Genomic DNA, 26,166 nt, shown 5'->3' on the forward strand with positions numbered 1-26,166 from the left:
TCAGCGGGATCCATGGCCGGATCTACTGTCACGATGCCGGCTGGCAGGTAGTGGATCCTCTGTGCCAGAGAGGGATTGGCGTGGACCGTGCTAGTGGATCGGTTCTAAGCCACTACTGGTTTTCACCAGAGCCCGCCGCAAAGCGGGATGGTCTTGCTGCGGCGGTAGTGACCAGGTCGTATCCACTAGCAACGGCTCACCTCTCTGGCTGCTGAAGATAGGCGCGGTACAAGGGAGTAGGCAGAAGCAAGGTCGGACGTAGCAGAAGGTCGGGGCAGGCAGCAAGGATCGTAGTCAGGGGCAACGGCAGAAGGTCTGGAACACAGGCTAGGAACACACAAGGAACGCTTTCACTGGCACAATGGCAACAAGATCCGGCAAGGGAGTGCAGGGGAAGTGAGGTGATATAGGGAAGTGCACAGGTGAACACACTAATTGGAACCACTGCGCCAATCAGCGGCGCAGTGGCCCTTTAAATCGCAGAGACCCGGCGCGCGCGCGCCCTAGGGAGCGGGGCCGCGCGCGCCGGGACAGAACAGACGGAGAGCGAGTCAGGTAGGGGAGCCGGGGTGCGCATCGCGAGCGGGCGCTACCCGCATCGCGAATCGCATCCCGGCTGGCAGCGGAATCGCAGCGCCCCGGGTCAGAGGACGTGACCGGAGCGCTGCAGCGGGGGGAGTGAAGCGAGCGCTCCGGGGAGGAGCGGGGACCCGGAGCGCTCGGCGTAACAGACACACTCTCCCCGTTTGGCACACGTGCTAAACCTTGTGGTCAAACGTTTCTTGACAACTTGTCTAGGTGTCAAGCCAGTGATGTGCAGAAAAATGTGCGTTCAGTTTAGCAGTTCATATGCATTTAAACATGACTTGCTTCACCTACAGCACCAAAACGCTCTTCCACAACATCACATTATTTGCAATGTTCCAATATGGTGAAACTCCACCCTACACATGTTGGACCGCCTATACCACCAGTGCAAAGCGGTGATCTACCTGCAACAGCAAGATGATTTCTGGTGTTAATGTGATTTACAACTCAGGGATTGGCAGCTAATCAGGGACACTTGTCGCATGCTCATGCTTTTTGAGGAGACTATAAGATACGCCAGCAAGGAAAACAGTGGCATTGGGGATGTAATGCCTCTCATATTCCTTTTGGAGCAGACACTTATGGCGATGATGGTAGGAGGGATGGAGGAGACTACACGTCTTGATGCCAGCAGTACGGATGTTCTCCTTGAAGAGGAGGAGTTGGATGAGGAGGTAGTGGGACTACCTCCTCATCGAGATGGACTCTATGAAAGAGAGAGGGGACGAGGACCTTGCTCAAGGAGACACTGATGAGGAAAAGGAGGAGCAAAACTAACCTTGGCAGTATGGGACGGAGGTGGAAAAAGCTGGGCTCTCAGAAAGGCTGGTAAGGATGGCTAGGTGTATGCTTTCCTGCTTGCACAATAACAAGCATATTGTGGTCTTGAAGGAAAAGTACTGGATAGCCACACTCTTAGACCCTCTGTATAAACCCAAAATGGGGGAATGTTTCTCGCCTCCAGCTTGCCACGACTTTTCAGAAACAAACACCTGCTAAACGTGGGGGCCAGTCTCCACTCTCTGCAGAGTCATTGCTCCAATACCTCTGACAGCACTACCCTAGCAAAAGGCAGGAGCATTAGCAGCAGCAGTGATGGTATCTTGACGTTTTTGAGCACATGATGGAAAAGTTTTTGCATTCTGTATGCTCCCCTGACATGAGTCATGAAAGGAATGTAAACAACCAGGTAGAGGCCTACCTCTGCAGTGTCCTTTCTCTGACAGACACCATGAGCCCAGACCCCATGGACTTCTGGCTCACCAGATTAGACCAGTGGCCAGAACTTGCCCAGTTTGCTATGAGTGTTCTGTCTTGTACAGGCTATAGTGTAGCTTCGGAGAGGGTGTTCAGCGAAGCAGGCGGTGTGGTCACACGAAGGGAACAAGAATGTCAGCCAGCAGCGTGGAAAACTGACTTTTACTAAAATGAATCAGGCAATTTAAACCTCCTGTGCCAGATGCTACTGATTAGGAAGTACTACCACCACCCTTGCAGGATGCTAGTGCCCTCTGTCCTCCATTTCATGCAGTACACTAGTGATATCAGCCAGCCATCTCATGCTGTATGCTATTAACATCAGTCAGCCCCTAGCTACTACTAGTAACCCCAATCCACCATCGCCTACACATACACACATTTTCATACAAGAGCTATTCTTTTTTATTCTTCACTATTTTGGAACACCAATTCTGTTGCTACTCCCAATAAAGGGATAATTTTTGGAACACTTGGAAGAATCCATGCAGTCTTCTTGATTTGTTAGACTAACAACCTCCTGGTACTCCAAAAACAGGGTTAATCTTTGGAACGCTTGGAAAAATCCATGCAGTCATCTTCGCTTGCTAGACTGAGAACCTCTTGCTGCTTCCAGAAAAAGGGATAATTTTTTGCACGCTTGGAAGAATCCATGCCGTCTTCTTCCCCACCTAGACTAACAACCAGTTGCTACTCCCAAAAAAGGGATAATTTTTGGAATGCTTGGAAGAATCAATGCCGTCTTCTTCACTTGCTAGACTAACAACCAGCTGCTACTCCCAAAAAAGGGATAATTTTTGGAACGTTTGGAAAAATCCATGCCACCATCTTCACTTGCTAGACTGAGAAACTTTGCAGATTTCTGAACATGTTGCGAGCACACATTCAGTGGGCAGTGTTCACACTCGTGCACTGTCCGGTACGTCCCAGCATTTTAAAGAAGCACATAAGGGTTAGTACTACACAAATGAAAGTGATACCAATAGAACATGTCACAAAATCCCCTAGGAGTGGTGATAGAACACTTAAATTATGTACTAGAGAAGCATATTGAATCATGTGTGAGGGCTTCAACCAGAGGTCAGACATAATGCTATTTTATTAATAGAGATCATTGTGCATAATACCTAATATGACCATTTAATTGATATTAGAGCATTTATATTTACAATTATATGTCTCAAGCATTTACATTTTGTTGGTATATTTCGTAATATGTGTGTCAAGCAAGGGTTAATTTCAGGATCTGCTCAGGAAGTGATGTGCATTGTGGGGAGGAGTTATGAATTCACTTGTATATTTATTCAGTGTTATGCATGCTCTCAGAAGACTTTGAAAAAGGCTACACAGCCAAAACGCGTCGGTCCTTGTTTTAACTGTGCTATCCCCGATGTGGTTAATGTGGTTTTACTTACATCGTGTCTGGAAGTGCTGGGGATTATGGCTCTTTGGAGAGCATTCCTGTTCCTAATAGTTTCTTGTCTGCGGCAGTAATGCCCTGGCAGCACCTGGACTGATCAGGAATCGAGGTGGCCCATGAGTATGGAGAGGTGAGCAAACTTTCCTTACTTTTGGTGAGACAACCAGGGATACTTTATGCCGCTTTATTTTGGAGTGAATAAGCCTACAATATGGGCAAGCTGTAATAGTTACCACGGGTTACCACATGTCGCCATAACTGAGCCTTAAAAACACTTTAAAACTACTTTAATACATTCCTAACAGTGTAAGACTGGGTTTAGAGGTGTTAGGCAGTGTTATAAACTTGTTTAGGGGCTTATTTCATTGGCAGTTTGAGTTGAACTGAGCCAAACCGAACTCATGATTTCTGAAAAGTTTGCCGAGTCCGCCATTTTTTTTTTTTTTTAAAGTATTTATTTAAGTTTTTCAATAAGAAGATACAACACAGCCATACATCTGAGCACCTAGGCAGTACAATTCGGCAAAGGTTTCAGGGAATATAACGTTGTCCTGAGAGAGATATTACAAAAGAATGAACTTACAATGTCAGTGGCAACAGAAGAACATTTCCTCAGTATAAACAGGAGGACACAGGGAAGCCAGTAACGCCCGATGCCCAACATAAGGCATAACAACAGCAAAACAGACAACCAGTCACTCTGCACACACTGGAAGACACCCCCCCCCCCCCCATTTCAGATAGGCAATATCAAAAGGATCCAGGTCGATCCCCCAGACCGCATACACCTGCTGTGAAGCAAGGAAATAATCATACAGATTCGGGGCTGCCGGGCCACCCCGGCTTTTTGGCACCTGGAGAAGAGATTGACTCAACCTAGGAGATTTACCCTGCCAATAGAAGGATCTCAGGCCAGTGTTGGAAAAAGCATTTAGGAGGAATAGTAGGAGAAAGGTAAAAGAGATAAAGAAATTTAGGGAGATAGATTATTTTAAAGATGTTTATCCTACCCAAGAGAGACAAGGGGAGAGAAGACCAGGATGAAAGTTTAGTTTCAGTCAGAGAGAGGAGGGGTTCAAGCTTCAACGAGAAATAATCTGACAGAGAAGCAGAGACCTGCACCCCAAATAGCGAAAACCATCAACAACTTGCAGAGGAACAGGAATGACAGGCGGGAGGACTGCTTCAAAAAGGAGCGGCATAAGAAAGGATTTAGTCCAGTTGACCAGCAAGCCTGAAAAGCAGTCAAACTGGTCAAGTAGGACAAACAGGGACCTAAGGGAGCCCTCAACATCCACAAGATAAACTATGGTATCATCAGCGTATAAAGATACTTTCTCCACCAATGACCCCCTACGAATACCATGAATATCAGGGGAACTACGGATGGCCGCCACCAATGGTTCAACTGCCAGGGCAAACAAGAGCGGTGAGAGAAGGCAGACCTGCCGAGTTCCCCTGCCTAAGGAAAATGGAGCTGAGACATCCAGGTTTGTACGAATTCTAGCCTTAGGTTGATCATAGAGAAGAGGGACCCAGGAGCTAAATACTGGCCCAAAACGGAAAACCCTTAACAGGGACCACAAATACTGCCACTCTACTGAATCAAAAGCTTTGTATACATCTAAACTGGCCACAAAACTGGGAAAAACATAACCCTCCACAACCGCAATGTTAAGCTGAAGTCGACGGACATTAATGTCGGTCGCCCTGCCGGGCATAAACCCACACTAGTCAGGATGAACCAGAGAGGAGATGACCCCATTAAGTCTGTTGGCTAAAATCGTGGCCATATTTTAATATCTACATTAAGCAGGGATATAGGCCTGTAAGAATCGGGTCTAGTAGGGTCCTTACCCGGCATGAGAAGAACCACAATCAGAGCCTCTCTTATAGAGTCAGGATGAGATCCCCTCTCCGTAGCCACATGAAATAGGCGTAAAATATGGGGGATCAACCTCTCCTCGTTCCTCGTATACAAGCCCCCAACCATACCGTCAAGACCCGGAGTCTTTCCAGGTGGCAGATCCCTAATGGTCTCCTCAGCAGAAAAAAGGTAGTTAAGAGCCAAACATTGAGAAGGAGTGAGGAAGGAAAACAGGTCATCAGGGACAGTAGGAGATTGAGAAGCACAGAGATCACTATAAAATCCCGAAACACCCTATTAATGGCTACCGGATCAGAAACAAGGGACCCATCTGCACCCTGAATACAAGGAATACAAGGAGGCTGCCGGTCGGGACTCTCTCACTAAGTAATCAAGCAATTTCCCATTCTTATCACCGAACTCAAAGAGGGTAGCCTCCCTATCCACAAGCTTGTTTTGAACTCTATCTTGCTGCACTATCAATAAGACTCTTGCGCCTTTGCCCAAGCACGTTCCCCATCAGGAGAAGGGTCACGGACCACCTCCGCCTCTAATCTACTAACCTCAGACTGCAAGGACCACTCCTGAGTCAAGTAAATAGCCCTCTGTCCCGCCACTCCTGCAATGAAAGCATCCTGAACTGTAGCCTTGTAGGCATCCCATTGCACCAAGAGATCAGGGTGAACCCCGTTAAGAGCCTCATCAGGAGCAACCTCCACCGCCCCACTGCTCCAGACCACACAACCAGCAAGCACACAGACAAACAGGACACCAACCGGAACATAAAACATATAAGCAAATAGAAGAGTAAATAACACATTCCCAACAATACCCTGTCTAACACTAAATGAACCAACATAGACATATACCCTAAACACTAACAATGTAGGAAAATTGACTTGAATTAGCTAAACAGGCAAACAAAATTGCAACCCGTCCCAATACCTAAGGCCTGTACCCCCTAAAATGGAACCCTAAGGGTACAGGAACCAAGGGAGGCCCTAAACGTGACAGGCCCTAACTCCCTAGACTAGCTAAGGTGGGCTAAGGGCAAGAAAGTCCCAGTGCAAGGAACAGTTCAGGCCGGTGGGCGAGCAGGAGGAGCAGTATCCGCCCACTGCAGGGCCATCGGTGATGTGAAGAACTTGGTCGTAGATCCACCACCCTCAATTATGCCGGAAACAGCATTGCGTACTTGTAGCCCTTGGAGCGGAGACGCTGTCAGACTGCAGTGAATTGCGTCCTCTGCTTGCGAAGTTCAACAGAGAAGTCCGGGTAGAAAGCAACTCTGCTGTGATTAATGGAATTTCACCTTTAATGTGCACAGCCCTCAGGATAGCATCTCTGTCTATGAAATGAAGCAACTTAGCCAAGAAGGGCCTAGGTGGCCCACCCGGGGGAGGAGGTGTGGCAGGGACCATGTGTGCCTGCTTCACAAAGAAGTAGGCTGTAAATGTATCCGCAGGGAGGATATCCCTAAGCCAAGATTCCAGGAAGGCCACTGCATCAGAGTACTCCCCATTTTCAGGAAGGCCCACCAGCCGGATGTTATTTCTTCTCAGGCGATTCTCCAAGTCATCTGTCAGCTATCCCCTTAACTTGGTGCTGTAGAGTAGCAATCTGTTGCGGCATAAGAGTGTCATCAATAGTCGAGATTTGGCACTCTACTTCGGTGGTGTGCTCCCTAAGTTTCTTAGCCTCGAGCCGTAGGATAACAAAGTCCTGTTTCAGCTCGTCCACTTTGGAGACCATCATAGTTTGGCAGGTAGTAATGGCCGCCAGCACTTCAGCAAACTTCAAGTCAATGTCCGCCACGTTATACTGCGACCTTTCAGGGGAGTGCAGCTGCGGTGGACTAGCAGGACCCTCAAACAGCGGTAGAGATGGATCAGGAGACTCAGTCCCAGAGCGGCCCTGGGATCTGGAAAATTGACTGAGCGCTTTGGCCGCATGGGCCGAGACTTTAGATGTCATAGGGATCTGAGCACAAGAGTCTGGAGGGCCCACAGGACCGCAGTGAGCCATCATCAGATGAAATATCCTCGGAGAAACGCCTAGCAGCTTCAGCCGCCACTTCAGATTTCTTTGCTTTATTCCTGGAGAACCCCCCCCCCCCCTTCAATGCAGGAAGGGCGGACAAATTGGTGAAAGCACACGACAGGTACAGGTCAATGGGCACATTGCCCAGCGGAGAGAGAAATAGTCCAGCAAGCAGGAATGTACTACAAGGCCCAGCAAGCCGTACACCCAATATGGCAGAAACAGGGCACAGCAGCTGATCAATGAGGAGATGGTAGCCCCACAGCATACAGCACAAGTCCCGGCAAGGCAGAGCAGGCTTAGGGAGGGTAATGCCACTTGACACAGTCCATAAAAGTGTAAGGCCCACCTGAAGAGCCCCTCCAAGCGCAAAAAGTTGTTCAGCAACCCCGCAGCAGCTTATATAGACAGAAAGGCTCAGCTCCGGACTCCCGTAGGAAGAGAGGAGAAGATGGCTGCAGGAGGGACCGCCCAGCGCACAGCACTGCCGCCGGGAGTTTCCAGGACGACCAGGAGGACTAGATGGAGGACACGCCCACGAAGGTGGTAATGGCGGAATCCCTCAAGGCAGATTGTACCCCAAGCTACAGCCCACAGCAACCGGGACCCGCTCAGACAGCCCAGGGAAGGACCAGAGCTTCACCGGACTCACCACCAGGCCAGCACAGGACGGGGATGCCCCCACAGCGCCGCCGACTCCAGCACCCCCAGCACAGCGCCCACCTGACAGCGCTCTTCCATCTGTGGCTGGAGCAGGAGAGACATGGGGTCTCCAGGGGACCAGGCATGTAAGAAACAACGTCCCAGGATAGGGTTTTCAGGATAATTAGAAGCTGAGGCAGTGGGAGCTCCACACCACACGTCTGCTCCGCTCAGCATTCAGGCCACGCCCCGTTATGTTTTTTTTTTTATAATACTGGTTCTCTCTAAAACTTCATTAAAGCCCTCCGGCCACAACGTGTTTGGCTTGTATATCCAAAAGTCTTTAGGATTCCCTACATGTAGTCTTTAGAAGCAATTAGAAATAAATTCTAGGATAGTTTTATTGATGACATCTTTATTACCTTTGTGTTCCGGACATACATGTGTGGTGTCCCAGTACAGGACCTGGTCCTGTCCCTGTCTAAAGTCCCCTCAGCCAGAGTCCCTTCATTCCCATGGGGCTCTCCTGCAGGGCTTACCCCTGGTCGCCTCATATAAATTGTGTAAAATATAAATGCATAGGTATTATAAATGTATAGGACCTTAGCAGGTCATGTGATTATAAGTATGGTTGTACTATTGTTCAAGGACCTTCCAGGGTCATGTGATGTACCCAGATTTCACTGGGTTCAGGACTTACAGGTTTGCTGACCAATGAGCTTAGTCCAGCCCCTTATTATGTAAAGGGCTGTAGCCACTAAATTCACTCTCTTAGGACCTGTACATGGAAGCAAGAACAAATATCTCAGCACAAATCTCAATTCAACTAGGCCAAAGCCTGAAAGAACCAGCAGCCACTAAACCGTAAGTTACAAAGCTCAATCTATGAAATCCTGTGTGACTACTACCAGCTAGAATATTATCATTAGTAGCACAGTGGCCTGCATCAAAGCTCATTGCTTCAAAGTCCCAGCAAAACCTGTGAGGAACCTGCATTCCGGTTGCCTCTTAAGAGACTGTTATGTATAGAGACTGTTGCATAAAATCTTCACGTAAAGTTCTTCAGTTTATTCATAAAGTCTGCTGTGGACATTCCGTTATTTTCCCTGCCGTTTCTGGGATGGTTGGCGGTAGGACCATTAACACTAAAACCGCACCCTGGCGTCACAACATTTAAGGGTTAATACCACCAGACCCTGCACTTACATCACTGCAACACCCCAGACACTACAACTCTCCTGTTCACCACACATGCCTGTAAGTTTTGTAGTAAATTTTTTTTGTTTTGGTTTTGCTTATGTGCAGCATATTTATCATAGTATCACAGGGAAGTTGATAAATTTGGCGCACATAAGAAAAAAATAAATCACTTCAGAACACTGCTTTGTATGATTCCTCTACTCCTCTGCAACTTTTCTCCTCTAAAGTTGCAGTTGTGAAAATATATGTGTGACTTTTTTAATATACACAGATTATGAAGTGCAGTACGCTTCTGACCTGCAATGTATTATGCCTGTGCATGTCAGCATTAGGCCAGATTTCTACTTATTTTTTTCTACCAGCAAAAAGTCAAGAAAAAAACTGCCACAGCTTTTCCTTGCATTTTGCCATTTTTTCTAATGTGTGGAAACAGCCACTTTTGTACCCTGTGGTAGTTTTTCACTGCTTTCAGGGTATCACTCCATGGCTGGGATGCAGAGTGTCTGGCCCACAGAGTGTAAGGAGGTAAGTAGTGATGCAGGGCAAAAATTATTTGCTGCGACAATGTGTAAAGTGAGAAGTGAATGTATGCTACGATCCTCTGGTCCGGTCAGCGATGCAAGAGTTAACCCGCTGTCGGAAAAGCGTCCAAAGAAAGCCCACGCTGCGCCACGACCCGCCCCTGGGCGTGGCTACCAAGTAAATGTGTCGCAGCCAAAAGGGAACTTAAATGCACTGCTGTTGTTTCCGGGGGGACCGGAAGCGGGGACGGCACCGATGATGTCCTTCCGGCCGGCAGCCATTTTGGAGAAGCCCATTATAAAAGGAGCCCTGCACAGGGACCTCTTTAGTCTGCACAAGGGAGAGCCAGAAAGTACAGACATGGCGGAGAGCAGCGTTCCACGTGGCGTGCGCACCAAGATGGCACCGGAATGAAGGAAAGTTGCAGCGGTCGCAGCCCAACTGTTTCACGATCTTGCCGAACGTCTGCAGCATTTATCATTGGATGAAGAGGGGGCCTGCAATCTTCCCCCACTGCCCGATGATGATGACGACTGGCCGGATACCCCTCCAGGGGAAGTCGCTGGGACACCTGGAGCACCTTCACCGGTGAGACTGTCCCCTCACGACCGGACATGGGGTTCGTGTGCTGAGATCCTGACGGAGGAGTCCTCTGTAAGTACACCATCAGAGGCTGCCTTCACTTCCTCCACCAGCCCTGAGCCAGAAATAGCTCTGTCTGCTTTGCAGAGTGCACAACCGCGCTCGCCAAATTTGCCTGAATGGATTTTTAGGAATGAACCTGAATTTATCCAGTACATGCATGATTTTCTCCAACCCCTGCCTGGGAAGTCTCTTCCACCGGTCCCTATGGCACAGAGGGAAAGGGCTTGTCAGGAGGCCGAAATAGCCGACATGATGGAGAAGCTAAAGGCCGACACAGAGAACTTTATGCCCCCAAGCATGTTCATCTGCCTCATGAGGAGAGGATCCGCTATCAAGAAAACACCAAAGAGCTGGAGGCACTCTTCATCCGCATGTGGGATCATCCCCGAGAAGGGGAAAAGCCCTTGGAACGTCGTAGAGCAACAGTGGCCAAGTTCGACAAGGTCAGAGGTTACGGTACCCTTATTGATTGCCACACCGGCTATACCATCTTCATAAACCGGCGAGCTGTACAGAGGCCATACATCGAGAAAAAGTTCCATTCCCTGGAGGTGGGTGAGATAGTGGAATACACACCCGTCCAGGGCCTGCGAGGAGAGTGGGCGGCTGCAGTCACCAGGCCAGCTGCTCCAACCCAGCTTCCATTCAAGTATTTTCCATCTAATGATAGGGAGGCGGACCCCTTCCAGCTGAGGCCGAAATGGCCTGCTCCTGATGCCTCCACCTACAAGTCTGAGGAGGAATTAATACAGCAGCAGCCACTTCTGTCTGATTCCTGCAAAGTACCCAGGCCTACTCCTACCAAGGAGTATGGTATCGACTGCGGGTACCAACCAAAGTACCTAGGCCTACTCCCGACGCAGAGGTTTGGCCTGCCCACCAAGTACCCACTAATGTGCTGCTGCCCACTTCCGATGTGGAGGTGGGGCCGAATCAACCAGCACCAACCATTTGTCTCCACCCTACAGTGTCACATTCTACCCTCACTAATGTGGTGTGGGAAAGCCACATCAATTCTTTGCCAGCTGGTGTTCTTGAGAGAGGTAGAGGCACCAGAAGAGGAGCAGGACGACATCGCAAGAGTTTCATCTAAAATGTGACACTTATCTTGTCTGCAAGTTTTTTTTGTTGTCTTCACAGACTTTGCTGCAACGTTCAAGAAATGTGCCTAGCAGGACTATGCTAAGACTGTTCCAGTTGTAACATAACCGTCAAGCTTTTGTGCCTGGTCCTTAGACCAAGAGACTCCTAGCGGTAGGAGATTCGTAAGTGTGTGCCCGGCTAATAACCCTAGCCGTGATATTTGGACTCTTAGTGCAGGTGGACTGCTGATCCTTGCACGTCTGTTTACGTGTACATACCTCAATAGTAACGTAATATTCTTTTGCTCAAATTGCACTTATCAGGTGACTGCACCTGAACCCTGTTGGAGTCTCTAATAAATGTTTATGCTAATGTAACTAAATGTAAATGGTTATTGTACATGAAAAATTTCTGCTTTATGCATGTGTACACCAAAAGAAAAAAAAAATTAATAATAGGTGTTGTGGTAGTTACTAGTAACATAGTTCATAAGGTTGAAAAAAGACCAGAGTCCATCACGTTCAACCTATATCACTAATGAGTCCCTACTGAGTTAATCCAGTGGAAGAAAAAAAAAACTCATACTAGAGGTAAAAAATTCCTTCCCGACTCCAAATATGGCACCCGACTACAAATATGGTGGCTCTCTCAGCTCCTCTGAGAGTAACATTTCCGTCACCCATCACTAACACCATCTCAAAGGTCTACGCAAGGGAAACTTCCCCTAAGGTATCAAGACTGACCTTTCAAGTAGTGTTGTACACATAGTACCTCAAACTCATCACTTAAGTGTACTTACCTTACTTAAACTAAGTACACCAAACAACAGAAATATCTCACACTTAAACAAATGCTTTAGGAATTGTAGCTTATGTCATTTTCCAATTCCTTCCACTGTTATGTACACTAACTGTTCTTTCTCTTATGTGTGCGAGATGCCCTGCCTGGCCAGTAGGTGCTCTTGCGAGCTAAACATAATACACGTAATCAAAAGGTAACCTAGGTAAGGTTTATCTGTTGTGTTCTAGGGATAAGAGCGTGTAGCCAATAGACCCTAGTAGCCAGTTTATTGGTAGAAAGCCTCAGTGTACTAAACAGGTGACTAATATGGCAAAAATGTCTAGTGAGATTCAAAAATGTATAGTGAGATTCAAAAATATCTAGTCAGATTCAGAACTGTTAAGTAGGACGTATCTCATGTAAATAATATCATCCTGTTACTAAATTCATGAACCAAGTAATCCTGTTCATGAGTTTACCCATGCTTATGTATGTACCTCAAAAAAGTTAAGTAGCTTTGTAGAGATAGACAGCCTGATTGATGGACATTTGAGAAGTTATGCTCAGGACTGTTATTAACCAACCTTGACTTCGTCCAGCCAGAGTAACTACGCTCAGGTAGGGTCCCCCAGGTCGCCTCTTCTCCACTCTAATTTTGTAATTTTTATACATGTACATATTTAATAATAATGTATATTTAATATAATGTATAGTATACTTACCTTGTCTAGCGTCGCAGGACCTTCAGTCATGTGACTATGTTAAATCCTCTATGGTATGTTAGAGGACCTTTGGAGGTCCTTGGGTCACATGTTACCCATAACCCTTTGTAATGGGGATTGACAGCAGTATTGGACATATTAGCACTAGTCCAGCCCCTGCCCATATAAGGGAGCTGTAGCCAATTATCGCTCTCTTGGGTTTATGCTCTTGTGGATGCCGGACTAGCAGGACGGATCTGCACAACTTTCAAAGACATGCTAGGCCTGGAAACCTAATGGCCTCAGCAGAACCTAAATCGTGAGTTCTAATCTAATCCCCGCTAAAGCTAGCGTGACTACTGGACCGCAACTAATTCCCCTAAATCCAGTGGAACAGCGCATATCAATTTAAAGACTCAAAATTGCTTAAGGTCCCAACATTTGTCAATCTCCAGGAGAATTTGCACTTGTAGAGAATGTTCCTGTTGTGAAGTTGCATAAAATCTTCAGTAAAAGTTCCAACTGTTCTCAGCAAACTCTCCGGTTGTGGACATTCCATTATTCTATACCTCCCTATCGCTCTTGGGAAGGGTGGCGGTAGGACAAGCATTATAGAGGAGCCCTCACCCTGGCGTCACGAATAGAAAGGGTTAAGCAAACACCCTTTAGTTACCGCACAGCTACATCCCATATACCCTACTCCCTCAGGCTATCACAACTGATTTTACCTATTGTGCTGAAGTTGTTAAGGTATAAAATAAGTGATTAGCCCAACAAGTTTAACAGGACTGCATGCAACCATGTGGACTGCAGCTGCTACTTGACAGGTCTCTCACATAGAATGCTGTTTTAGTCACAGAGATTAATAATTATGGCTCCCCTTTCTCACACAGACTACCACTCATAGCCCCTATATCTCTCATGGTGTCCTCATCTCCCTTCCTTTAGTTTAGTTTTAGAATAGCTTGCCAGAATGGGAATGGCAAGATTTCAGGAATTCATTATATCATATAAAAGGCAAAATAGACAATTCTATAAAAAAATTGGTTAACATAAAAATCTAATTTAAAACAATACGTCATTTTCTGATGACACATTCCATTTGAATACTAACCATTGTTGCATTTTTCCTCTTCTTTGTGTGTGTTAAAAGTTCTGAACTCAATTCCAGAGTAATCAGATTCTATTTCACTACTACTAGAGTCTCCAGTCGATTCATCATCTGTGTTTGACTGCTCACTGAGGTGTTCCTCCTGAGATTTCATAAAATGAAAGAGTATTTTGAGACATTTGCATCTTATTTCTTAAACTGTAGATCAAAGACAAAGGTATCAGTCCCCATAAAACTCTTAAAGTGTTACTGTCATTAGAAACAACTGTTACACTCTGCGCTCCGGCCGCAAGCTCCGGCCGTGACCGCAGTGTCCCTGTGTCCCCGTCTGCCGGCGGGACCAGGATTCACATCACGGGACACGCCCGCATGCGAATCCCAGCCCGTCACTCACCACAGTTCAGCTGCCGCCTCCTCCTCTGTGTCTCAGCTCAGCTGAAATTTAAAGGGCCAGTGCACCCATAATTAGTTGTTGCACCTGACACTACATTATAAAATCCCCGCACCTCCCACACTTCCCTGCCAGATCTTCAGTACCCCTAGCCTGAGATTAAGCGTTCCATATTGCCTGTTTGCCTTACCCGTGTATCCAGACCTTCCCGCTACGTTATTTGACTTCGCACCTTTGCCGCCTGCCTTGACCTTCTTCAAGGTTTGACTATGCTACTGCCTTATCCTTTCGGTACCTCGCCTTGCCTAGCTACCTGTGTGGTCAAGCCGTGTCGGGGGTAGCAACCTGGGTGTCGCCTGCCGCAGAAAGCCCATCCTGCCTTGCAGTGGGCTCTGGTGAAGACCAGCTGTACCTTAGAATCCGCTCCCCGATTCGGTCCGAGTCATCAGCCACACAGATTTGAGGATCCACATCCAGCTCCGTAACAACAACTTTTTTCCATTAATACTTCCTTAACCCCTTAAGGACACAGGACATATATGTACGTCCTGGTGCGGTGGTACTTAACGCACCAGGACGTACATTTACGTCCTGTACATAACCGTGGGCATCGAAGCGATGCCCGTCTCATGCGCGGCTGATCCCGGCTGCTGATCGCAGCCAGGGACCCGCCGGCAATGGCCGATGCACGCGATCTCGCGGGCGTCCGACATTAACCCCTCAGATGCCAGGATCAATACAGATCCCGGCATCTGCGGCAGTACGCGATTTCAATGAATGATCTGATCGGCCGCAGCGCTGCTGCGGGGATCCGATCATTCAGAAAGCCGCACGGAGGTCCCCTCACCTGCCTCTCTCCGGCTCCTGGCGTCTTCTGCTCTGGTCTGAGATCGAGCAGACCAGAGCAGAAGATAACCGATATCACTGATCTGTTCCATGTCCTATACATAGAACAGATCAGTATTAGCAATCATGGTATTGCTATGAATAGTTCCCTATGGGGACTATTCAAGTGTAAAAAAAAAATGTAAAAAAATGTAAAATTAAAAGTAAAAAAAAAAGTGAAAAATCCCCTCCCCCAATAAAAAAGTAAAATGTCAGTTTTTTCTATTTTACCCCCAAAAAGCGTAAAAAATTAATTTAATAGACATATTTGGTATCGCCGCATGCGTAAATGTGCAAACTATTAAAATAAAAGGTTAATGATCCCGTACGATGAACGGCGTGAACGTAAAAAAAAAAAAAAGTCCAAAATTGCTACTTTTTTTAATACATTTTATTAAAAAAAATTATAAAAAATGTATTAAAAGTTTTTTTATATGCAAATGTGGTATAAAAAAAATGGCGCAAAAAAATTAGCCCTCATACCGCCGCTTATACGGAAAAATGAAAAAGTTATAGGTAATCAAAATAAAGGGATTATAAACGTACTAATTTGGTAAAAAAAGTTTGTGATTTTTTTTTAAGCACAACAATAACATAAAAGTACGTAATAATGGGTATCATTTTAATTGCATTGACCCTCAGAATAAAGAACACACGTCATTTTTACCGTAAATTGTACGGCGTGAAAACGAAACCTTCCAAAATTAGCAAAATTGCGTTTTTCTTTTTAATTTCCCCACAAAAATAGTGTTTTTTGGTTGCGCCATACATTTTATGATATAATGAGTTATGTCATTACAAAGGACAACTGGTCATGCAAAAAACAAGCCCTCATACTAGTCTGGCGATGAAAATATAAAAGAGTTATGATTTTTAGAAGGCGAGGAGGAAAAAACGAAAACGTAAAAATTAAATTGTCTGAGTCCTTAAGGCCAAAATGGGCTGAGTCCTTAAGGGGTTAAAAACTAAGTATTTTCCTAGTATACTTCATTAAATAATGTTATTGCTAAAGATGTGAAATAAATGTTTAAAAACATGGCCACTAGGGGTCTCTTTCTTTTTAATTTTGAAAACAAACCCTAGTATCTAGGATTCTTTGGTCCACACAAGAAAAGGACCAAAATTCTGAAGGGAGGGGGAGTGTGCTTTTCTCTCTTCTCTGCTGGCTCCCCTGCCTCAGCAAGGTGTATAATCCAGCTTTCAACTGTGTAAGGAGAACACCTGTGAGATCCAGACAAGATGCAGACACCTTGCAGCCTCTTCAGGAAAAGCATTTCCATGCACAGTGACTAAAGGTGCTAAACTATTATATAGAACATGCATGACTGCATTAGAGTTCTATACAGTATTGCATTTAGGCAGAAACCTGTACAAGTGTAAAAATGTTTGTGCAGACCTCATGACAAGGGAGAGGGGAGGGGGAGGAGAGAAGATCATCATGCTCCAAGGGAAATGTCCCCAGCCTCTGAGAGGAATTCAGAAAGACTCATTACAGGAATACATGAATCAAAAGGTATTTTACATATTAACACATGCATGTTATTTTGCATATAGGTCTTAGGGCAAATTATGACACTGATTTAAGCATTTTTAAACATTTTCTTACTAATGACATTAACGCTTTAAGGGATACAGATGTGGAAGCCCCTCTTCCACACAGGACTCCCGTGTCATCACGCCGCCAGCGTAACGCTCTAAGTCCCGAAGTCGGTTATCTACTGGAAGATTAAGGGAACCCCTGCCAGGATTCCTCTCTTCCACATCTGTATCCTTGCATTGTCCACCATCCTTGACGGGACCAACAGCCAGCTGCTCCCGATGTACCAGCCTAAAGAACCTGCTCAAAATGCTTAACAGTGTTGTGCCTGCTTCCAGCGCAACTTGCAAAGGTGAGCAGTTTTTCTACCTTCACATCTAATTCCCGCTGTAATCGCGGATAATCGGCGCTATATAGCGCCATCTCTGTCTCCCCTCATTTTTCTCCCTATATCCTACAGGGTTTTATTTTCACAATTTTTATGATGGTGCAATACAATAGATGCTTATAGTGGTTAACAATCGATCATAGTAATGAAGAAGTAAAATGTTGCCACAGGTCACCCAAAGGATAGTGGATAAGTGCCTGGTTGGGGGGGGGGATCCTTGATTCGACCGCTGAGACTCCCTGCAATCTCCTGCATGTTGCTCCGGTTCTCCTCTTGCATGGATCTGGGGTCGGAACCAAGAGGGAGAGCCAAAGCACTGTACTCGTGTATCTCCCGCTCTCCCATAGAGAGCGATGGTTGACAAAGCTCCGTGCATGGGGAGAGCTGGGGTGCCAGGCATTAGATCGTGGGGGGGTTCCTTTGGATAGGGGATACATTTTCCTAAACTGGAATAAATAAGTCATATGAACAGTTATACTAGGTTCATACCATGGATTCCGCTGTACCGGAATGAGTTTTTGCCAATCGTACATGCGAGTGTGCAGCGAGATAGCTGGAAAGAAGAACAAAAGTATAGGCAGTCTCATGGATCAAGAAGAGATGTCACGTCCTAGTGGAGTAATGATTCTCTTACAGAGTGGCATCCTAATGGGGTAGAAGTTGGAGTGTCCCCAGAAGCTCCTAGTGATTGACAGCTGGTCAAATTAAAATCTCTGCCATTGAGTATACTATTCAATGGAAGATATAGCATATAGGGGTGATGGATTTATAAGGCTAAACATGTTTTTAAGAATCAGAAATGTCCCTTATTCAGTAGCTATATGGTAATAGATGATGGTGGTTGCCCCACTTCTAATTATTACTTTTTTGTGTATCAATCATAAGTCTATTACCCTTCTACTAACATCTGTTACATCAAAAACAAATACTTATTTATTCTTATTTTATTTAATTCTATACCAATCAGGTACGCAACTCAATTCTTTATCCAACATTTTCCAATTTTAATTTACAGTCTTCTTATGTTCATATTTATATTTGTATTTTAGCTAACGCTTCACACAAACAATCCCTTTATAATCAAGATAATGCTACACACCTTTTTACATTATTTTTTATGTAAACAAATAGGAAGTTATATAGCTATAAGTTCTCCAAGTTTTGCAACTTTTCTTATGTACATGCATACATCCTTTATTCCATGGTTCCCATGTTCTGCTTCTTTATTTCATCCTAGAAAACCCAGGATTATGTGATACACAAAATAAATAATAAATAGAAGTTAGACAACCACCATCATCCATTACCATATCGCTAATGAAAAAGTGGAAATTTTTGAAGCCCAAACTTCATTTAGACTTTGCAATGGAAGATTTAGCCTATAGTGGTGATGGATTTGTAAAGTATTCCAAATTGCTGAGATTTGAACAGACCAGCTCTCAGATACTAGGAGCGCACACTCCCACTTCTACCCCACAAGGACACCACTCTATAAGAGAATAATTTCTCCACTAGGATGGGGCTTCTCTTCTCTATCCATGAGACTGTCTATACTTTTGTTCTTCTTTCCACACAAGACACTATTGCAATTGAAAAGTGATGTATGTATTTTATTTTTAATTATTTTAAAGGTAACTGGATTGAACACTGGCTCATGGATCGTACCCAGAGAGTGGTGGTCAATGATTCGTACTCTGATTGGTCCCCGGTTATTAGTGGTGTACCCCAAGGTTCAGTACTGGGCCGCCTGCTGTTTAATTTATTTATCAATGATATAGAGGATGGTATTAACAGCTCTGTTTCTATCTTTGCAGATGACACCAAGCTTTGTAGCACGGTACAGTCTATAGAGGATGTGCATAAGTTACAAGATGACTTGGATAGACTAAGTGTCTGGGCATCCACTTGGCAAATGAGGTTCAATGTGGATAAATGTAAAGTTATGCATCTGGGTACTAATAACCTGCATGCATCGTATGTCTTAGGGGGGGGATTAAACTGGCAGAGTCACTGGTAGAGAAGGATCTGGGTGTACTTGTAGATCACAGACTACAGAATAGCATGCAATGTCAGGCTGCTGCTTCCAAAGCCGGCAGGATATTGTCATGTATCAAAAGAGGCATGGACTCAAGGGACAGGGACATAATACTCCCCCTTTATAAAGCATTGGTACGGCCTCACCTGGAATATGCTGTTCAGTTTTGGTCGCCTGTTCATAAAAGGGACACTGCGGAGTTGGAAAGGGTGCAGAGACGCGCGACTAAACTAATATGGGGCATGGAACATCTTAGCTATGAGGAGCGATTAAAGGAGTTACAATTGTTTAGTCTTGAGAAGAGACATTTAAGGGGGGATATGATAAACGTATATAAGTATATAAATGGCCCATACAAAAAATATGGAGAAAAACTGTTCCAGGTTAAACCCCCCAAAGGACGAGGGGGCACTCCCTCCGTCTGGAGAAGAAAAAGTTTAGTCTAAAGGGGCGACACGCCTTCTTTACCGTGAGGACTGTGAATTTATGGAACGGTCTACCTCAGGAACTGGTCACAGCAGGAACAATTAACAGCTTTAAAACAGGGTTGGATACATTCCTGGAACAAAATAACATTAATGCTTATGCAGAATTATAAAACTATATAAACTATACTTTATATACTATATATTACACCCTTCCCTTCGATTCCCTGGTTGGACTTGATGGACATATGTCTTTTTTCGACCATACTAACTATGTAACTATGTAAAGATGGGACTACACATTATTTTAGTAATTTAAAAAGTGTACCTGTCATCAACAAAATGTTTTTATATAACATAGATAATGCCATTATATGTATATTTGTAATATACATTGGTCAAAAAATATGTATATTTTTGTCCCTGCAGCTATTGTCTGTGTGTGTCTATGAGGAGTCCAAATACAGGAAGTGAGGGTGGACAAGCAGGGCTCTGCACACTGAGGCTTTGTGACATACTACGGGCTCCAACATGAGGATGATTGACAAGCCAGGAGCCTGCACAGAGCCCTGCTTGTCCTGCCCTCACTTCCTGTATTTGGACTCCTCACAGGCAATAGCTGCAGGGACAGTACTTTTTTTTACCCATAAATATACACATTTTGAATCAATGTATATTACAAATATACATATAATTGTATTATCTACATTATATAAAAAGTTATGACGACAGGTACACTTTAAGTATTTTGCTTTTTTACTTTGACCAAAATACTGTATTTTATGTGTAACAGAACCAACCACAAGGTCCTTGTCGTGTGGTCTATTAACTATTTCATATGATGTTTATACATTCAGGTAAATGTAAAGTATGACTAATCAATTACCCACCCTATCGTTATTAACTTGTTTTCCATTGCTATTGTGTGCGATATCTTTCTTACATTTCTACATTCTATCCTTCAATTCACTGCAGATTACAGATTATGCCCTGTGGCAACACTTTACTTCTCCACCACTATGACCTATTGCTAACCATTACAATCATCTATTGTGTTACACCAGCATAACTATAATTAAAATAAATCCAAACTCTAGAGATTCAAAGGGGTACTCTTTTTTCAAATCAACTGGTGCCAGAAAGGTAAACAGATTTCTAAATGACTTCTATATAAAAATCTTAACCCTTCTAGTACTTATCAGCTACTGTATACTACAGAGAAATGTGTGAAGTTCTTTAAAGTCTGACAACAGTGCTCTCTGCTGACACCTCTGTTCATGTCCCCATAGAAAACCTCTCCTGCTCTGGACAGTTCCTGACATGGACAGAGGTGTCAGCAGAGAGCACTGTAGTCAGACTGGAAAAATCTTAACAAATGTCTCTGTAGTATGTCTGGAGCATACAGCAGCTGATAAGTAATAGAAGGGTTAAGATTATTAAATAGAAGTAATTTACAAATCTGTTTAACTTTCTGGCACCAGTTGATTTGAAAAAGTTTTTCCCCCAGAGTTCCCCTTTAAGGATTTCTTAAGGACTGATACCTATTTCTTTGTTTTACATTTAGTCAATAGACACATTGGATATTTTGGGTCATCCTCAGTTAAAGGGGTACTCCGGTGGAAAACATTATTTTTTGTTTTTAAATCAACTGGTGGCAGAGAGTTAAACAGATTTGCAAATGACTTCTTGTCACCAGGTGTCACCAGAGAGCACTGTGGTCAAACAGAAGAGACAGAAATTAAAAAAGAAAAGAACTTCCTGTGGAGCATACAACATCTGATAAGCACTGGGAGGATTAAGATTTTTAAATTGAAGTAATTTAAATAATCTGTTTACCTTTCTGGCACCAATTGATCAAAAAATATATATATTTTTCCACCGGAGTACCCCTTTACCTTGATCTCCTTAGTTGTGTGTTGCACCCCTGTTGCTATATTTTTATTAACCCCTTAACCCCTTAAGGACCGGGGCTTTTTCCGTTTTTTCATTTTCAATTTTTCTTCCTTAACTTTAAAAAATCATAACTCTTTAAAATTTTAAAATTCTATATGATGGCTTATTTTTTGCGCCACCAATTCTACTTTGTAATGACATCAGTCATTTTACCCAAAAATCTACGGCGAAACGGGAAAAAAAATCATTGCGGGACAAAATTGGAAAAAAAATGCCATTTTGTAATTTTTAGGGGCTTCTATGTAGTACATTTTTCTGTAAAAATGACACCTTATTTTTATTTTCTAGGTCCATACGGTTAAAATGATACCCTACTTATATAGGTTTGATTTTGTATTACTACTGAAAAAAAATCATAAATACATGCAGGAAAATTTATACGTTTAAAATTGTCATTTTCTGAGCCCTATAACTTTTTTTATTTTTCCATGTTCAGGGGGCTATGAGGGCTCATTTTTTGCGCAGTGATCTGATGTTATTGTTGGTACCATTTTTATAAAAAGTGACCAAAAATACGCTATTTTGGACTTTGGAATTTTTTCGCGCGTACGCCATTGAACGTGCGGTTTAAAAAGTGGTATATTTTTATAAGTTGGACATTTCCACACACGGCGATACCACATATGTTTATTTTTATTTACACTGTTTTTTTTTTTTTTTTTTTTTGAAAATGCCGGGTGATTCAAACTTTTATTAGGGGAAGGGATCATTAAAAGGGTTAGTGATTTTTTTACACTTTTCTTATGCCATATTATAGCCCCTAGGGGGGGCTATAACATTGCATGTACTGATCTTTACCACTGATTGATGCATCTCCTTAGGAATGCATCAATCAGTGTTTTCGGCGATTGAATGCTCAAGCCTGGATCTCAAGAGACCTTCCTCTAAGAGACCTTCCTCCTGAAGTATAGCTGTTCGGGATGCCGCGATTTTACCGCAGCGATCCCGAACAGCTCCCTGAGCTAACTGGCACATTTTACTTTCACTTTTAGCCGCGCGGCTCAGCTTTGAGCGCATGGCTAAATGGTTAATATCATGCGGCACCGCGATCGGTGCCGCGCGCTATTAGCGGCGGGTCCCGGCTTCACTATGACGCCGGGCCCGCCGTGATATGATGCGGGGTTACCGTGTAACCCCGCGTTATATCATGGGAGCGGGACCAAGGGCGTAAGTTTACGCCCTTGGTCCTTAAGAGGTTAAAGGGGTACTTCGGTGAAAACCTTTTTTCTTTTAAATCAACTGGTGGCAGAAAGTTAAACATATTTGTTAATTACTTCTATTAAAAAATCTTAATCCTTCCTGTACTTATTAGCTGCTGAATACTACAGAGGAAATTCTTTTCTTTTTGGAATGCTCTCTGATGACATCACGAGCACAGTTCTCTCTGCTGACAATATTATAATAATAATAATAACGCTTCATTTATTGTTGTCCTTAGTGGAACTTGAACCCAAGCCCCCAGCACTGCAAGGCAGCAGTGCTAACCACTGAGCCACCATGCTGCCCTTAGCATACCTCTGCTATGCATGGTTGCTAAAATGGACAGAAATGATAGCAGAGAGCACTGTGCTCGTGATGTCATCAGTGTTCCAAAAAGAAAGGAATTTCCTCTGTAGCATTAAGCAGCTAATAAGTACTGAAAGGATTAAGATTTTTTTAATAGAAGTAATTCACAAATATGTTTAACTTTCTGCCAAAAGTTGATTTAAAAAAAAAAAATATGTTTTCACCGGAGTACCCCTTTAAGGACTCAGTCCATTTTCACCTTAAAGACTCAAAACTATTTTTGTTTTTGCAGTTTCATTTTTTTCCTCCTCCCCTTCTAAAAATCATAACGCGTTCCATTTTGCACCTACAGACCCATATAAGGGCTTGTTTTTTTTGTCACCAATTGTACATTGTATTGACATCACTTATTTTAAAACATTCTGCAGCGAAACAAAAAAAAAAAGTTAGTTGTGGGGTGAAATAAAAAAAAAAAACAATACGCCATTTGGCAACTTTTTAGGGCTTCAGTTTCTATGCAGTGCACTTTTTGGTAAAAATGACACCTTATCTTTATTCTATAGGTCCATACCGTTACAAGGATACCCAATTTATGTAGGTTTTACTTTATTTTACTACTTAAAAAAATTATAACTACGTACACCAAAATTAGTATTTAAAAATTGTCATCTTCTGACCCCTATTTTTTTTCCCGCATACAGGGCGGTATGAGGGCTCATTTTTTGTGCTGTGGTCTGTAGTTTTTATTTGTACCATTTTTGTTTTGATTTGAGTTTTTGATCACTTTTTATTAATATTTTTATGGTATATGAAGTGACCATAAATGCACAATTTTGGACTTTTGTATTTTTTTACGTGTATGCCATCAACCGTGTGGTTGAGCTACCATTATATTTTAATAGTTCGGACATTTACACATTGTACCACATATGATTATTATTTATTTATTACATTATTTTATTTAAAAATGGGAAATTGGGGGGGGGGGGGTAATTCAAACTATTATTAACTTTTTTTTTTTTTTTTTACACTTTCTACTTTTTTTGCCATAGCATTGATCAGTGTTATTGGTGCTCTGCTGCCACGGCCTGCATGGCAGGCTTGGAGAAATAGTTCACCGATCGGACAGCGAGGAGCCAGATAAATGCCCTCTCCCCGTCCTCTCAGCTGATCGGGACATCGCGATTTTGTTGTAATAGTCCCGATTAGCTCTGCTGAGCTGCCGGGATTCTTTCACTTTCCTTTTAGATGCTGTGTGATAGAATTGGGTAGAGGAGACTCCAGTTTTGTTTTCAAAGACTCCATTTTGTATGAAGACTTGATTATTCTCGGTCTAAGTGACTGTATTCTATCTTTCTTGTTTTTTTCTACATAACAAACTTTAAACTTTTGAACTAAGAGACGATGGGTACCTTATCTTCAAGAATGCAGACACTCTTATCTTTTTCTACCCCAGATGCGTCCTTGAAACAACGGTTCATTATATTTGAGCTTAAGCAATGTATATTTTGTATCTAACTTTCTTCTGCGAAAGATTTATGGTTTTCCTGTGTTTGTACAATGTAGAGTTTACTGCGCACGCCTAATTGAAAGTGGGCTATAAAATACTCCTGAAAAGAGGGCTAGGCCAGTTCTGCCTTCAGCTTACAGAGACAACACTTGTGTTTGTGTCGTGATTTTGAATGGCAGGTAGTGTTGGAAGGAACGTTGGGTGACTGCAGCCCCATACAGGCTTTCCACACACAAATTGGGCATCCGCCGACAGAAGACGTCTCGGCCTTTGGGGTCGAACCTAACACTGTGATTAACTTTGATTGCAGCGTCTAAAGGCTTAATGCTGGGCATCGGCCCAATTGGTGATGCCCAGCATTAACCCTGGGTCCTGGCTGCTGATAGCAGTCGGGACTCCCCAGGTTTACAGCGTTCTCCGCACGTGAGATCGATTTATACCCCGGTAATGGGACTCAGGATGTACAGGTATGCCCTGAGTCCTTTATTGGTAAACTAGCCATGCAAAGTGCAAAAACTGTTCTTCCTGGTCACCTGTAAGGTGAATGCACTGCAGTATATCTGTAATAATAGGAATAATCGTTTCCACTATAAATATTGTTCACGTGCATTGCTGCATTATTGCTGTGTTTATTCTAAAAGCCTTCAATTTGTTATTTTTTTTAAACTACTTAATTACATATAGTTACAAACATATATGTAATAATATATGCAAACCAATAGAAGAAACCGGCCTCTGCAATAAGGGCTTGTAGTTTCAAGGTGGGTGCTCTGCTTCTCAAGGCTTGACTCTGGACCTTATATGAATCAATAATATCCAGGTAGAGATACGGCACTCCAGTTCAGTAAATCAAAAAATGCTGTTTATTCACCCATCAGTGTACAATGCAATGTTTAAGTCCAACAATAGGAATTTTTTCTCTCCTATCCTCCATTTATGTGATGGTATTACAACCTGGCTCTAATCGTTTAAATTGGGCTGAGCTGCAATACCACACAAAAGTGAGGACAAGAGTAATGTTTCTGGAAAAAAGAATTTATGTTTTTTTTTTCTAATTCTTTATAATACCTTTAAAGGTATTGTCCAAGGTTAGTAATAGCCAAATAGCACCATAGCAGAAGCACAATAGCACTTCATGGACTGTATCTTGTCTTTCAGCTCAGTGCCAATTATTCTAAATAGACACTGTCACTTCAACAGACTCTGCATAAATCACTAAGACAAGTGAATATGAAAAACTTTATCACATATCCTATCAATAAAAAATGCCTTTCTCATTTTATTACTTAGCCCCCTCTCCCCTTTCCAAATTCCTAATTTAAAAACTGCTCAGGTCTGTTTTGAGACAGTAGTCAGTTAAATGAGCACTGTCATAAGTACAAAAATTGATATGTTGTAGTACTTAAGTACTACAACATATCTCTAATATACTTTAATTAAAAAAAGTGATTTTAAACAAGTTTAAAATCACTTTGAAATTCGGCCACTAGGGGTCGCCCTCCTAGTGGCCGAATGCATTCAGCAGTGACGTCACCACTGAATTTCGACTCATTTCAGCCTGGCAATGAGTCGAAATTCAGGCACTGCTGTGCTCGCTCCCGCCTGTCAATCAAACAGGCAAGAGCGAGCATGCTGATAGCTGGGGCTGCGCGCATTGGCCAGCTCCACTGGCCTTGCGCG

General features: G+C 43.5%; 1 protein-coding gene across 1 annotated transcript in view; it reads right to left on the reverse strand.

The window, feature by feature from the left end:
• The window catches only part of LOC130291910 (uncharacterized), a 118,475-nt gene that overhangs the window by 38,455 nt on the left and 53,854 nt on the right, over nt 1-26,166 (reverse strand). The window contains exon 8 of the mRNA XM_056541343.1: nt 13,860-13,998. Within this exon, the coding sequence (XP_056397318.1) occupies nt 13,860-13,998 (139 nt within the window). The remainder of the gene's footprint in view (nt 1-13,859; nt 13,999-26,166) is intronic.

The sequence above is a fragment of the Hyla sarda genome, chromosome 9, assembly GCF_029499605.1.
Source record: "Hyla sarda isolate aHylSar1 chromosome 9, aHylSar1.hap1, whole genome shotgun sequence".
Classification (NCBI taxonomy): domain Eukaryota; kingdom Metazoa; phylum Chordata; class Amphibia; order Anura; family Hylidae; genus Hyla; species Hyla sarda.